At 31.1% G+C, this 17,397-nt stretch overlaps 1 protein-coding gene across 7 annotated transcripts in view; it reads right to left on the bottom strand.

Moving 5' to 3' along the window:
* dac (dachshund family transcription factor) overlaps positions 1–17,397 on the bottom strand; it is a 377,714-nt gene that overhangs the window by 18,093 nt on the left and 342,224 nt on the right. For all 7 annotated transcript variants that reach the window (XM_088224353.1, XM_088224357.1, XM_088224355.1 and 4 more), the window contains one exon: positions 99–257. In XM_088224353.1, the coding sequence (XP_088080479.1) occupies positions 99–257 (159 nt within the window). The remainder of the gene's footprint in view (positions 1–98; positions 258–17,397) is intronic.

The raw sequence follows: 17,397 nt of genomic DNA on the forward strand, positions 1-17,397 counted from the left end.
CATAGAAATTATGACTTGTTATCAGTTGGTTTAAGAGGTATTCCTCATTTTTCTTATTTTTCTTGCAAGTACTGTTATAAGGGTGTTTGTTAACTTACCAAGAATATCTCCCGTGACAATGCGAAGTACTTCAGCAGGAGCTCCGGAAGCTTTGAGGGCTTCTTCAATCTTCGACCTTCTTTTCATCTCTGACTCCAATTGCTCCTGGGCTCTTTGACGTGCGCGTCTTTCCTTTTTTAATCTCTTTTGGTATAATACTGGAACAAACGAAAAACTTTGTTACTTTCGATGGATAATTATATGCTTACTTAATTAGATTATAAATATAAGTATTTTTTATAAAAAAACCACAAAGAGAAAATCTGCAAATATATTTATATGGTATAAAGTAAATTTTGAAGCAATTCCTATTTAAAACTTTAATATCAAACTCAAATCATCATCAAACCCCTACTCGCATCTAGTGGTGCATAAGGCACTACATTTTTAAACAAATGCAGCGTATTTTCATCTTTTGAGTTTTTTGCTTATCTTTTCAACTTTTAATCAATGCTTTTATATGTAAATATAATGATATTTAACTTAAAAAATGCTTAAATCTTTTTTAAAGAAAATCTGGATACGGAAAATAGTTTAAATATGACACCGTTTAAGAACTGAGGCGATCGAATAAGTATTAGTGTTTAGTGTGTCATGTAGCCATCACCAGAATTATGTTATGTGCATTTTTTAGCACATGTGAGAATGATTTATAATTTGTTCTGTATAGTTCTGGCACTATTTCGTCGGATGTGCAAAAAATCAAGCTCAATTTTTTTTTTTTCAATTTTTCATCTACCGTCTTTTTTTGGCTGGCTGGAAGGTATTACGTTCAGCAATAAGCCCGCCAAAGTGCAAATATTTTTTACACTTAAAGTCTTAGATAAGTCAATGCAATCAAGCAATATATATCTCTCTGTGTCTAGCAGAGACAGGGAGAGCGATTCGGCGCAATATCAAAAGAACAGAAAATGTAAATAAAAGTAAAAAGTAATCCGCGAAAGCTAATATATTGTAGTGGAGAAAAAGTAATAACACCGCGCTACGTTCGTTTGTCGGCGGTTTTCATACAAATCCCGTGCGGTCCGGTCAAATATTGACTTTAAGAAACAATGAAAATGAGTCGGAGAATTGAGTAGGCACTTTTAATGCAATCATTAGCGTTAGCAATGTGATAAGTAATTAGATATTTTCAAAATTGGCTAAAAATGTCCTTGCTAATTTTATGAACGCGAAACATCTGGAGACTCTTTGACGAACGAATAAAAATTAAAACGAAAATTGAAAATAAAATTAATCAATTGATTTATTTAATTAATTTTGTGTTTTGATAATATTTTCGACATAATAATAACCTAATTGAATATGTTATAATTCTATTAAACTATAGATAAAACAAAAAACAACAATACTCACAATTCCTTACAGCAATTATTATAAAACAATCAGGCCATAAAAAAATTGTATTAATATTTGTAAATGTTACTGTGGTTTAGAAAAATCTTTCAATAAATTCAAAATAGTATTTTTAAAATGAATAAATGAATATTTAAAAAAAATGTTTCTGAAAAGTAGACGTAGATTTAAAACGCGATGATTTGTTATGTAAGCTGGGTAACTATGAAAAAACTTATTAACATTGACGCTACATAGAGATGTTTCTATACAAACCAAAATATTTTAATAATTGTTCAGTAATATTGTAGAAAAAAATCAATACTGCAAAATTGGCTACTGTAAAAAAGTAGACGTGTTGAAAATAGCATTTAGCATGCTAATTTCACATGCTAGTGAAACGAAATAAAGATAGCAAAATATTTAGCACTCGCTTTGAAGTTTTTCAATACCTTGATATTGCCACCGAAGTGACGTTGCAGTTTGCATGATTGAATAGTGAAATACTCTGGTCATTTTTCTGTCAGAACAATGGTCGATTATTGCCCCGAGCTAAATGTATGTTTTGCTTCTACGCTTAATAGAACCAAAAAATTAAATTCTTTATTAATCAACTTAAGAATTTTTACGGATGTTATATTAAACATTTTATTTGAGAATCAAACGAAATATTGAAAATACGTATTAAACCATTTATATTTCGAAACTAGGTGCCTCTTTTATTTGAGAATGATTTCTCTTGGTTTAAGATTCACCTAAATATTTCCATTTTTGCAACCATTTTCTTTTAGTTGTAAAATATCGTGTTTCTTAACAAGTTGTGGTAAAGTGAGATTCGAACCTCGGACCTCTTGATCCGGAATCCGCGACAGTCTACCCACGGGATCACAACCGATATTTTACTTTCTGTTACAAAGCTATAAATGTAAAAATATTAGATTGACCCCATATTTTAAAATGGTAATTTTGAAAGAAGCTCTAGAAAGATTTATCTTTTTGTCATATAATTTCAGAGCACCAGATTCACAATTCCCATTACACTAACGAAATATTAAACAAACAAATCAAATTAAATACAACAATCACAATCGATTGACGTATAGTTTTACTTTTTCCGTAAAATAGATAATAATAGGTTCAATGTTGGAAATATATAACAAATAGATATTCAGGAAAAAGTCATTAAATCCTAGCAAAAAAATATACAATTAACTTGTTCGCTCTCATAATTGCGTCACATCACATCAAATAATTGTTTCCAAAGGCGCCTAGTAAGGCCAGTAATCCGCAAGGCTGTTCTATACAAGCCCGACCGGGTTCCGTTTAATGCCTCCATACATCACTATAATCGAGGCAAGCAGAGAATCGAGCGAGGCAAGAGCCCCTCGGATATTGGGGTCCCCTGTGGAGAAAGCCCTAGGACTCGCTAAGCGGGGGGCACGTTAGCGCCAAGATTAAAACGCTTGCAATCTCGCACTTCGCATTTCTCCTAACCTTACAAAACACACTACCAAAATATACCTTACCATTGTTGATAATCTTGTTTTGTTTAATCATATTATTGTTAATTAGCTTTAACGGATCACAATAAAATAAAAAATATCTACAATTATTTTTTTGTAAAATTATATTATTTATTTCATTTTATACATTTTTCGCCTCTTAATGTTTTATTTAGTAGTGCGTTCTACCAGGCAGAAGGTCCTAAATTTTATTTTGGCGAGTTAATATGAAATATACAGCTTTTTAACGACGATTTTTGAAAACTGGTTTGATTCCTAATTTGATTGTTAATTGATATAATTTTTAAAATCAACTTATCTTCTTGCTTTCATAATTTTTAATATAGGCTGCAATGATTGGTTTACCAATGCAGTCCTTTTTGCACCAAAGGGTACGGATGAGAAAAAAAATGATAATAGAGAATTGTGAGACATTATAATATACATTGCATTTGTAATATTGCGTGAAAAAACGATCAATCTGAATAGTTAAACAGATTGTAGTCCCGTGGTAGTGTCGTGGACTCTCAGATCAGAGATTTAAAGTTCGAACCCTTCTTTTTTACACCTTAGTTCCAATTTCAAGCATCGAGTTGTTTACAACCAAGTATTTCCAATAAGTGGCTCCAAAAATGACATTGTTGGGTAAATCATAAAAATATTTTCATTGAATTGACCTCAAATATTTACTTGTTAAATTAATATTAGTTATTTTTTATTCATTTACTCATATAAAGATAAATATATTAATAACGTATCCCTAACTCTCTGAGGCCAAGAGCCCTGTGTTAAGTTAGGATACAAAAAAATAATAAGTGGAAGCATACATATTATTAAAGAATACTAAAAATAAATATGACTACACTAAAAAATTTCAATAAACATCTTAAAAGTAGTATTTATTAATCTATGCAATGTCTCGCAGCAGTCTCCTGCAATGGTCTCTTCCCTCAGACAAAATCCAAACTTGTACACTTCTCCTGAAAACGGCTTTAGTTTTGGAAAATTTAATGTGTTTATCCAGGACATTGAAAGACGATTTGAATGACGATTGGGGCCACAAAAGAGAAATTTCTCTGTGCAAAAGTCGTACGTGTTTTTGGCATTAAATAATTAAAATTACAGGAAAACCCCGTACGAGCATATATAATGTTCTTGTATTATTTCATCATTTTGTAAAAGAACACTGTTTTGTATAATGTATTTATGTTTTTATTTATAAATGAAATTCGTGCCATGCATAAAAGTATTTGATTGTGTTTAAAATATGAATAAATATGTACAACAGTTTACGGTTTGTTTTCTTTATTTATTTCGTGAAAACTAAACCATTATAACTAAAATCCAATATTTACAAATAAACCAAAACTATTGGCCGATTAGAGTTTTTTTTTTATGTATTACTTAATAGAAAGAAAAAAAAGCATCCTGTATAAAGTTATTCCATACCATTAAACAAAAAAAATACGATTGTCATGAAATAACACAAATATGAATAGAAAAAGATTTTTGTTGTTAACTCAGTCTTAATAAAACCTTTTCGTCAACGTATCTCCAAATAAGCTGTTTATTTCTTTAAAACATAAGAAACATAATATTAAAGCATAAAAAAAACGATACCGGTTGATTGTATTAAAAATTTACACGCACAGCATAAAAATCTAACTTGTGTAAGGGTAAACACATGTATACACACTACACACATATTATATGCCTTTTACATTATAATGGAGCATAAGGTTTCGCTTTGGTTGGGTCGTGACAAGGTCCGCCATGGATTATTATGGAAATAATATTAAAATTATCCTTCTGAGACCGTGCCCCGCACACAACGTGTGTACACTGCAGTACACTACCACACAGACACGATTCGACTTTTGGTCAGGGGTATTCGATCAGAAACAATAAAAATTGGAAAAATAATACTGCTCAGTTAAAAGGAAACGCGGTTTGATTTTCTGCATACAAACGTATTCCCATAGGTACTAGCTCCGTAGATTATTGTTATTATTTATTTTATTTAGGAATGAAAAAAATAATATTTTCGTTCTTATAATTTACCCAAATATTTTAACCTTTGGCGCCATTTTTAACGAGTTGCAAATAATTCGATGCTAGAAAATAAAAATCAAGTTCTAGAAGAATAGGGTGTGAACCTCGGACCTGTGAGTTCACAACACTAGCCACGGGACCATAACCTACATTAACAAGAGCAGTGTTTTTTATACACACCATAGATATTTTGCTTTTCGATCAATTGTTTCTAATGGGGACCATCCAAAAACCCATGAAAGCGACCAATTTTATCTGCCGTCTTCGGACGCACGGCATACGAATATTATAAATAAATTTTATAAACGTTAAAGGTACACCATCCCCTTTCCACACCTAATGGTGCTTAGAGCACTGAATTGGTACACCAATCGCAGTGTATTTTGATCATTTGTTTTATTTTTTATATATGATCGGTCTTACGTTTCAGGTCCAGTCCAGGTACCATGAAATATTCTAGTGTAAAAACACATTTTTGAATATTTTTTTCATGTTACCCTGTCGGGAATCGAACCCGAGACCTCTTGCATGGTAGGCAAACGCGCTGATCACTGAAATGTACTGACACAGAAAATACTGATACTGTTTTTCAAAAAAAAAACACGTAATTGGTTCAGTTTTGGGGTGCAAAAAATGGGACAGTGAAACCTCAATTTTGTCGATTTTAGTTAGACATAATCAGTCCGACGAACAATTGTCTTGTCCGCATAATATGTGAGATGCATTTACGAGAGAGTGTCAGAAAAACTATGTTTAAATAACTATTCATACAATTCCTCTGACACCGCATAACGCTCTCAGGGAAAAAAAAATCAGCAAGAATGATTACGTCGGGATATAATTTCTCGATAGTAATGCGAAATTTAAATCAGAGTACTGAGGTTTGCTTACAGCTCAACTATAATTTAATTGTCAACCAGAATCGGATTGTGGTCCTGTGGCTAGTGTCTCGGAATCACGGTCCAAAGGTCCGTGGTTCCAATCCCACTCTACCCCAACTTGATTACCATTTTCTAATAGTAAGTTACTTACAACTCGTTGAAAATGGCCCTCAAAATGAAATATTTCAGTAAATCATAAGAACGCAAATATATATATTTTTTTTTTAATTCCCTTTGACGTGCACGACTGTTTTCTAAAATGTCCTAAATATTTAGTGAAAGCATCAGGACGAATTCAACAAAAAAAATAATTATCAAAAAATAGTAATATCGCATTTTATTTTACCTCGAAGTTCCTCGAAAATATAAAAGCGATTTTAATAAACGCGAACTACTTTGAATGACATGACAAGTTCTTTTGAATCAATCAATGATAGAGTGTTGTGATTGATTACCGGTTTCCGGAAAGCCAACTCAGCGATGGAGATAACTCACCGAAGAGAACTAGTGACGTCGCGCGCGAAGCAATAAAAAAAATACGAAGCTATAAAAAATCGTAACGATGATAATACGACACAATTTTTTTTTAAATAAAATTTAGTTAGCTTGATAGTCTATAATGAAACTCTAATTTAAAAAAAAAAATGGAACTTCCTAATTTCATTGAATTTATTTGATGTTTGTGCATAAGTACTGTACAAATTTACATTTAATTTACAAATTTAAGTAAATTTGTAAAAATCTTGCATTTTTACAGTCAATAAATAAGTTTTTTAACAAAAAATGCGGCTATTTATAATTTTATTAAAATAAATATACAAAATCAATCAACATTTTTTTTGTGCGATCCTTACTTTCAATACCCCTTTCCACACCATGTCCAGTACACACTCATACACATCGATCACTCATCAATCTGACTGCCATCTTGCGGTAGAGGCCGCCTACCCCGGCCAGGGGTGTGTAGAGAAGAAGGCGGGGGAGGGGAGGCTACCGAAAGAGACAGGTGCTTGTAACAACCTTATCTTGATCCTTCAAGGCGGAATACGTACTCCAAAAAAAGGGTTCGTCAAAACACGCACTCGAGTAAAAACACGCCGCATTCGAACGAGTCCACCAAACATCTGATATTTTTTTTTGATACGGACCAGCTGTAAGTACTCAAATGAATTGTTTTTAGGTGTATCCTCGGTGGAGCGAAAAGGACGGACGTATTGTTATTATTCGTCACTTTTTCGTTTTTATTTATAACGAAAGAAAGGGAGAGTAGAACAGTTTCTCGTATTATTTGATTGTCGTTTGACGTGATTGGTTTGCGCATTTCTTCGGTGGGGGGTGCGTCCCGGCGCCCGCGCCCCTCCCGCGAAGCCTTACGGGGGAGGCATGATTTGGACACATCACATGATAAGATCTGCTAATTTTGACGTGCAGTAATAACACTACTTCGTATGTTACGCGTATGGAAAAAGGTTCGTATGACTTCGTTAAGTTATCACAATTTGAAGATAATTACGATAAAAGGTAATTCCGTGGTTAAAATACGTAATTAGCTAATTAAAAATATTACTATTAAATACCATTGATAGAAACACATGGTTTTTTCATCAAATTTTATGATCGAAAAAATGTGATATTCAAATTTATTTATTTTTATTTTATTTTATTTGGGATTTTTACAGTTATTACATAAACAAAATAATTAGAAAAATCTTAACAATACTAAAGCCAATTAAAAAAATCCACTGTAAATATAATGACACATAATATATAAGAAAAGAAGTTTAGTAATTGTATTTGTGTGACGTTTGTCAGCCTAAAAAATTCAAGATAACATTTTATGAACAGAACAAGACTCCATACTACATTTAATTTGCTAATACCTAGGACTAACTCCAGGTAAAACGATTTGTTTTAGAGCATATCAACAACAATTACAACAAATCATCACGCCGTATCCTCGTAAGGGTAGGCAGAGACGATAGAACGCCACATCACTCCATCTTTGTATACAGATCTTGCTTTCTCTACATTCATAGATCTTCTCATTCATAGATCTTCTCATTCAGACTGTTGACATGTCCGTCTTCAAGTATTTGTTGGATTTGGTCATGACATTTCTTTCTAGGTCTTTCTCTATTTCCGTATCCATCAATATTCGCATTGTTAATATTCTTAGCCGTTCTTTCGCCGTCCATTCGCTCTACATGTCCAAACCAGCGAAGAACTCCTTTCTTGATTTTGTCTATTGCATGCGAGGGCGTTTCATCATTATAATACATTTTTCATCTCTCCTTAATGATATATAGAAGATTCCTTATAGACAGTACACCCGTTTAGTTATACGATGTCAGTAATTATGTATGTACTCGTATGTTCATTATTATATTTTGTACTCTTTATATTATTATTTTATAAATGTATTTATTTTATTCTTCAACTTTAATTTATTTTTATTATTACTATAAATAAACATATTTAGATATTTATTTTATAATTTTTTTGCTTACTTCTAAATGCCTAAAATTTCTAAATTTTTAAATTGCGTTTATTTCGATACCTATAATGTACTTAATTAATAGCTTACATCACTGTGGAAAATTTATATTGACTGATATCACAATTTAAGTTTATATTTATTCTTATTTTCTGTATGCAATAAATGTAAAAACCTTTTTTTCCCCAAATAAATTAATACAATGTTATATCAACTTGAATGTGAACCCAATATCAACCCAGTCTACACACGTGCGTTTCCAGAAATTCTCCAGCAGCCAGTGGACCACATGGTGACGGTATCTACCTACTGTCTACAAAAGATTCTCTTCGGACATCTATCTCCCTTTGTTAACAATGGAGTTGATACAGTGCTTTATTTATTTAGTTTTTTATTGCTTACTTCTTGGCATGAACACTTGACAAACTTACTACTATGCTCTATTTTTTGTAAATTTATTGATATCATTCTAACTTTGCTAGAATTCCACTCGTCCATGCGCTTTGTAGCTGCACGATGATTGGTTATCTAGCTTTCATATACCAACTTAAAAATACCTAAATTTTATAAATGGAGTCTAGAATTCCAATCGTCTATGCGCTTAGTAGCTGCAAGACGTGTTGTAATCTTACTCCTTTTTATTATTCATATTATTTTTATTTCTTTAGTATCATTAATACACTAAATTTATGTGTCAATTTTTGAAATGTACAATTGGGGGCTAAATTTCTAACTGTCTATGCGCTCTGTGGCTGCAAGACGTCCTGTAATCTAGCTCCTATCTGTTATATTTTTTGACTGATCTTAATTGAAAACGAGGAACTAGAATCCCAACCGTCCATGCGCTCTGTAGCTGCAAGAAGTACCTGGGATATTTATTAATTGTACAGCGCCCTTGAGGTGATTTTCACAAAAATGGCGCTATATAAATTATCCAACTATATATATATATATATAGGAACTGTAAAACATGTTTGTTTTTTTTTTTAATTTTTCGAAGGTACCTAATATTTTAAGATTAAGAAAATATATTTAAACTAAATAAATATCACCTAAATACATTACCATGGAGATGAAGAACATTTTATAGAAGGGAACATAGAAGTCTAGGCATTAACAGGGCTTATAGCATGTCATTGGCTTATTTAAGTGGCCACTTTACACACCATGTAACATTAATTTTACAAAAATTAACAGATGGAAGAATTAAAGAAATATTAATGTTTTAACATAGGCATAATGGTGAATATTACACATCAAGTAAAGTGGCCACTTTAAGAATTTAAAAAAACAAGTGGATTGAGAATTTTAGTACAAAATCAATAAAAGCGTAGTAAAAAATAAATTAAATAAACAATTGAAAGGTCGAAATGATCGGAGTGCGGTCAAGAGATGGTGTATATATAAATATAGCTTAGTCCATGTGCTTTAGAATTATCTGCCAACGAAGAAAATGTGATAGTCTATTTTTGATGTCGCTTTAAAGATAATTTATTTCAACAAAGTTTTGAGTATGTCCAAATGCTTGCAGACACCATTCTGCCTATGTTTGAACATATATGTTGAACACGTTTCACAGTGTGTTAAGTGGCCACTTAAACCAGTCAATGATAGGTCATAAGCCCTGTAAATGCCTAGACTCCCATATTCCCTTCTCAAAAAGGTTTTCTCTCTGTTGCAACAAATTTAAATAATTTGTTAGTTAAAATAATAAATAAAACTCTGAGGATAGAAATAAAATAAAAAGGAATCACTTCATTAGTCACGTAAACCTTGACAAAGAAGCTTGTTTGCTTTGAAACCTGTCGGTGAAAAATAAAAATTAGTGGTTTAAAACAAAGTTGTTTTATTTATTTATTTTATAAAATAAAACTCTTTTCATTAAAACTCAGACGTCAGAACTGGTTACAAGTCTATTCAATAAAAAGCTACAGAAACACACCTGAATATTTTCGTAAACGCAGTTTGTCGCAAATAATTTCTTTTATCTGAGCTGAGTATGCAAATCGAGTTAGAAAAACATTTCAAATTGCATGAAGTCGACTTTGTAACAATTCATTTTTCATTCTATCCTCCCCTCGTATTCCCAAACGAGACACAATGGGAACATTACTTCGGGGCATTATACAACCAGAAAGTACCGCACTTTTATTTCTTGGCTTTGTTCTTCGTATCTAAGATCCTCAAAAAGTTATTGTTTTCATATCAATGTTTGTAATTATTGTACATGACACGACTTCATTTATTAAATGCATAATAGTAATTGTATTCTAGCTTGCTTAAAAAAAAAATGTACCTTCGAAGAAAAATTTTTTTTTTTTAAATATCATAAAATGCAGCAGGTAAGTATTAAAAAGAAAAAAAAATTATTGTTATTTATCTGTATTTAAATAAATTAGATAAAATCTCTAACTAACAATTCAACTTTGACATTTACAGGGCTTCTAGTCCTTTATCTACAAATATTTGGACAAACAAAAAATATTGTTATAAAACCTACTGATCCAAAAAGAAGTTTAAAAATAGGAAAATTGTATTTGGGCGTTGCCTAACATGAAAAAATTCGATCAGATGAATCTCTTTGCAATAATAAAAGTTTCAGGTCTTTAACTTCACTAAAATCAACCGATGGAAGAATTGGGGATTTATGGATCTTACATATGCAGAATGATGAATGTTACACAGTTTGTAAGGTGGCAACTTAAACCAGCTAATTACTGGGTATGTAGGAATAAATTGCCTAAAGACAATATGTGCTCCCTTATGCATATGTATGTGAACTGTATATGCATATAAAATGTTTAAATAAATAATTGACAGTTCATAAGCCCTGTCAATGCCCAAACTTCCATACTCCCCTCTATAAAATGTTTTCCATCCCTGTTGTAATTTGTTAAGATTGATATTATATAAATTTGCAACCTGCACTTGCTGTTGTACGTAAATGAATCATCAAGAGTCCAGACAATCATTTTAACATCGTTTTGACCTAAATTTTGTAAAAGTATTAAAAGGCGAGGAAAAGGAATATTTTGAATTACACGGAGATTATGTTTATATTATAATGAACATTTCGATACTTATAAACATAACTATGCTTAAAAAGAAAAACATAAACGGGTACTTTACTGGTGAGTTATCTCTGGCCCATATCATTTACGCAAACAACACGAATCATCCAAAATACGAATGCGTTTTAAAAATAGTTTAAAATTAATTTTGAATTAATGTCTTGAAAATGTGTAACGTATTTGTGATTGTTGTCAGTATTATTTATTAAGTGAGCAGATACCTGTAATATAACTGTACAATGTACACTGTTCATAGAAAACAATCATATAAAGTTAGGGAAACACTCACAACACGCGAGCCTCCGATGGCGGAGTTTGGAACCTTTGTGTGTATGAAAAGCTTCCGTTGAAACGAAAAGAAAACGTTTTTCCATTTCGTCTTCAGCCATTCTTCCGCGCATAATAAGATGGAGAGCAAATTTTCATCGGGTAATATTTACCAAAAGGATTTACAAAATGGAATGAAAGATCGTTTTCATTTTTTATGCGCGTTCTTTATCTACCGAGCTAGGGATCGCTTCATACTGAGGGGCGAAACGGCTCGGTACTGGCTTCTGTCTGGGGATTGTAAATTCGATTCTTTTCGGATGATGATTTTTATTTAATGCGTGGGAGGGAGTTCGGGTTCGGACGAATATCGAATAACAGAGTAATGGGAAAATAGTTGTATGTACTGAGATAGAATTGGCCAAATAAAGGTACCCCGATATTTTTTTTATATTTTTCGTGTCGTCGATTTGCGTGCGATAGCGCATATCTATAAAATAAGCTTTTTGTCGTAACCCGAAAAACAAACTTGCACAAGACGCGCATACTTATATTCACTAAAATATAAAAAATATGAACGTATCTACACGTTGAATGAACAATAAAAAATAGAAACGGATATAATAATATCTTGTAATAATAAATTGAATTAACAATTTGGCTTAAAAAGATCTTCATAACATTTGAAAATATTCTTTGTAAATACAACAAGCAAACATAGTACTACAGAGGATACCGTGTATCACGACAAGAGTTTAATTACCTAGTAAATAAAAATCAAATATCGATTACAAAATTCTTATGTTTCTTACACAGATAAAATCTCATTTATTTCCCTACAAATTATCAAGACACAGTACATTACTTATTAATATCTAGGCAGTATGGGTTGCGCATAAAATAAAAATGCAAATATCTAGGAAGAATTACAACATTCGAATTGAAGAATTTATTTTATTTTAAATTAAAATAAATATGATTCTGGGGATTGAATCTAGTATAAGTGTTTAAAAAACAAAGCACTCAAATATTATATAAAATACCGTTAAAAAGAATTGCGTAAAAGCTCAAGAAGAAAACACGCATTTCATTTTATCGCCTTTATTTTTTCGTAAAACTCACAAAAAGTATATATTTTGCCCCTGTTTCACCCCTGCAGAGTTGATGCGGAGCTTTTATGACGCGAGTATTGAATCAATTGACAGTCGTCACCGATTTAGATAAAAGCTTCACATAAAGATAAATATAGCAGAAAAATAGCAAATGCAACATATTCTTCTACTCGAGAAATCAGCACTCTGCGCACTAGAACGGTTTCGCAGAATATGGAGAACGACGTTTATGTTTTTTTATCTCCCTTTTTATTATGTTTCACAGGGGGATGCATGGCCTTTCATTGGTTTAGCGAAGTTCATGGGATATCAATAGATTTTTAATGGGTCACCAGATATGATAGCGTTTTAATGCCAGTTCGATTATAGTGAATCATATGGTTTATGTGGTGTCATTTATAACGTTTTATATGCTCCTATCATATTTTTGTTATTTATTGTTGTGTAGGGAGACATTTGACATTATGCACAATCGGAAACAGTTGATTTAAAAATCTCGGAATAAAAAAAACTTTATATTTCAATGACACGTTGTCACACTGGCACTCACAGCTTACTATTTTGGTCAACGTTCAGATGCGTTCAATTGCAAATCGCTGCCAATAAAACTACGTTTAAAAGTGATCGCGCATTTTATAAAGTTAGCACCAAAAGTTCACAGTTCCTGCTACAAGTAAAATAAGCTTATACCCAAGTTTTTCGTAATTTAAAATTATTCTGTTAAAAAATTTACTTAAAAATAAAAACATTCTTGTTCTATTATTTACAATATAACAACAATATTTAATTACATACTGATTTATTTATTTATTTATTATTTTATACAAACATTTATTAGTTTATACAAATGGCACAAAAACACACTGGCAAATTCTGCTTGTACTAGGAGTAAGCTCAGTATATGAAGGGTCGGCAAGCCAGAAATATTAGTACGCCTAATGTTGCAATCGGTTCCTATATGGGCAAATGCCTGTTCTAAGAAACCGATTTGTTGCGGCAAATATGGTTTTCGAATATGTTTCCTATAAATAAAAATAATATTGAAGAAATAGAAAAACAGTTATAGCCCAAAAGAGAAGAAAACAAAAAAAATATATAATACAGTATTTTTGTTAGATGTTAAAAACTTTTTGATAGTTCGATTATATAATTGATGTATATCTTGAAGAAAAACATTTTCATTTTTCAAAGTAACATATACTTGGATTATTGTTCTCCTATCCTGTTATTGCTTTATTTTGAAAATATACATTATGTGAGCCGTTTTTAATGTTTGTATAAACGCCCAGTTTAAAAAAAGATATGAGCCAACATTTGAATTTTTGTATGAATTACACGTTTTTTCTTTTTTTGGGTAGATTTATTGATGTGTACAGAAAATTATTTTACTATGTTGCTTTAGCCCTGTTGAATAATGTGTGGTGCTTGTAGCGAGTCAGTGGGTCGATTATTGTTATCAGTCTTACGGCAGTCGCGTCATAAATACCGTCATTTGGGAGAAGAAACAACAAATCCGGAGATCGTGTTTTATTGTGCGAAAACTCACAGATATTCCGAGTCCCCTCTTTCTACCCTCGTCCACCCCCTAACACACCTACGCTCTAGTTTTTATTACCGGGATTCTATTTTCGATTACAGCTTCTTTATTTCAGACTTATTGTTATGATTTGATAGCATCGATAAAAAGGTAGAATTTATTTATTTATTTTTACATAAACGGCATAAATTGCCTTTAAAATATATTGAACATAAATATGAAAAAAAAATACATATTTAAAAACATAACAAAAAATCGTATAATTGCAAAACTATAACAATAGTAACAAGTAGGTAAATACACATAAGCAACCAAAAATATCAACGAAATAAAAACATAAATATGAAAAAACAAAAAAAGAAAAAACATTTTTAAATATAAAGAAAAGTTTAAGAATAATATTGCGAGAGAAAAAAGAAATCAGACTCGTTTTATAACTATCAAGTTCAAAAACAAATAAAGTAAACAAGTATATAAGTTTAACTTTAAAAGTTCCAATTATCATATTCGTATTAGTGAAAAATGGGAATAATATGGATAGATCACTTCAGAGGAATAAAAATATAGGTAAGGTATCGAATTACGATTTTTTTGATCGCCAATCAGATGATTCGTTTGCTTATCTAAACGGCGAATTATTTACACTAAAAAAAATGCAATCTATTATAATGATAATATCGCAATCAGAAATTAAAAATGCAGTTAAGAAAATCTAAAAAAATCATATTTCTAGTTTTTTTTTAACCTACAAATACCAATTTTCTCGTAAAACTCGATTTGTTAAAAATGTATTTAATTAGTTACAAGAGAGAGAATGTAGAAATCTAGACATTTACAGGATTTATGACCTGGCATTTACTTGTTTGAGTGGCCACTTTACGCACTGTGTAACATTCACCATTCTGCCTATGTTTAAACATCCACATTTCCACAACTGTTCCATCTGTTGACAATTGTGAAGTAAAAGAGCTGAAACCTTCATCATGTGAGTGAGATTTATCCGGCTGAACCAATTCACCTACTAGGTAACGCATTAAAACAATTTTTCAATTTTGATACTTCTTACACTAGTTGTTTGATTTTAATCCCTAGGGAGGAAATCCAGCATGTCTACGAACATTCTGACATACTTAAAAAACTGTTGATATATTTAATTAATTATTGCAAATCTCAATAATGGATTATTTATAACCAATATTTTTTTATTGGTTATTTATAATCAGTTTAATTTTATTTATTTCAATTGTGTTTGCAACATAGTAATAAACTGTTATTATGTCGTATAAAATTTATGTGAAATGATCTTATTTATGTGTTTAAAATGTCTTAAATGTTTTTACTATGAATTTCTAAGAAAAATATTTCATACTTGATATCAGAAACATCAAATCGTTACCACTTTCAATAAAATTTAACGCGGGATCGCTTGATTAATTCTTTACGACTCGCTTTGTCACATAGAACGAAGGACAAAAGTAAAGTAATTCTCCGCAGGAATAGCACGCGTTAAATAGTATATCGCACTTCGTGATATAGCCAAGTCGGGACATAAAATGGCGAGACATGGGACTTGGGACGCCGGACACGAGATGTGTCGTATCCGATTATTGTCAAAGCATACCTATAAAAAGGCTTCGTAAAAATAATACACACTCCGAGTATAATATTATTTTTACGCTGGGCAAATGGTTCTTATTGCGCGTCTTGAGAGACTTCTATTATTTCTTTGCTCGGTCCAAGTTTGGCATAAAACGGAAAACGATGTCGGAGAGTATAAAAACTCGCTGGAAATGATGATTGAAATAATAAATCTTTAGTGTGGCATTACGCTTCAGGAACGTAATCCATAGCGCAACGTATACTGATCTGCCAGAGAGGTTTATGCCTTATTGTGTTTGCTGAGAACATACTCCGTAATCATAACATGGAGTGTTGTCATATTCTATTGTATACATCTCCGATACATTGCACAAAATATTTCATAACTGATATACTTTATTGAATAATAAAAAACGTTTATACGTTTAAAGGATTGACTTTACTTTCTGTCAATATATGTTTTTTTAATATTTAGAAAAAAAGGCCGTAACTGCGGTGAATGAGAAGCTCATCTTAATTTTTTGAAATTAGTTTTTTTTTAATTTTGAGGTTTGTAAACAAGTGTGGCCAAAGAACACTTCATTTTACAATTACTTAAATTTTTAATAAGATTCCTAAGATGATTTTAAAAGAAAATGTTGACAAAGCTTTTAAGAAAAAAATAATTGAACGGTTAATGTGTAACAAAGCTTTATAATGTGAAAATTAGGTATGCTTTTAGTTCTTAATAATGTTTATACTACTTTTTAATTTTATATACAATTTCTCTAACGTTTCTCTTTGTAAAGGAAAAATAAAAAACCTGTTGACAAGCCGGTTTCGCGGTTTAGTGGGTTTCATTTTTTTTTCCTTTTATATTTTCTGTTCATGTTTTTACCTTCTTTAATAAAAATATATATGTGTCAAAAAAATAATAATAATGTATCTAGTTTGTGAATTATATCATTATATCTTAAAATTTGCTTCTTTTTTCGTACCTTTGAGTTTTACTTTTTATTTGCACTGCAGCGTGCTTTTTTGATTCTTACACAAATTTTGAAAAATAGTTTTATTTTATTTTATGATTACTTAGGTCCTGTGTGCACTTTTGGTAATTTGTAAAAGCCTCTTGGGCGTATGTGTATAATAAAATAAATAAAAATACTCTAATTAAAATCAAATAGCGAATCAGATTTTGTTGTCTATTATAAACAATGTCCAAATGTTGGTGTGACAAAGGTATAAAGTTGTTACTTAAACCAGCCAATGGTAGGTCATATATCATGTAAATGCCTACGCGTCTATATTCCTTCTTAAAGATGTTCTTCATATAATACAAAAACATACATATTATACTCCCAGGAGTTATTAAAGAAACTCATTTGGGACCGTACATAAGAAAAAACATTTTTTTGACAATACATAATATCATACATATTAATACATCCGAAATAAAAAGAAAACATTAA

The sequence above is a fragment of the Micrasema longulum genome, unplaced genomic scaffold, assembly GCF_059751315.1.
Source record: "Micrasema longulum isolate JH-2025_06_02 unplaced genomic scaffold, ASM5975131v1 h1tg000280l, whole genome shotgun sequence".
Lineage (NCBI taxonomy): Eukaryota > Metazoa > Arthropoda > Insecta > Trichoptera > Brachycentridae > Micrasema > Micrasema longulum.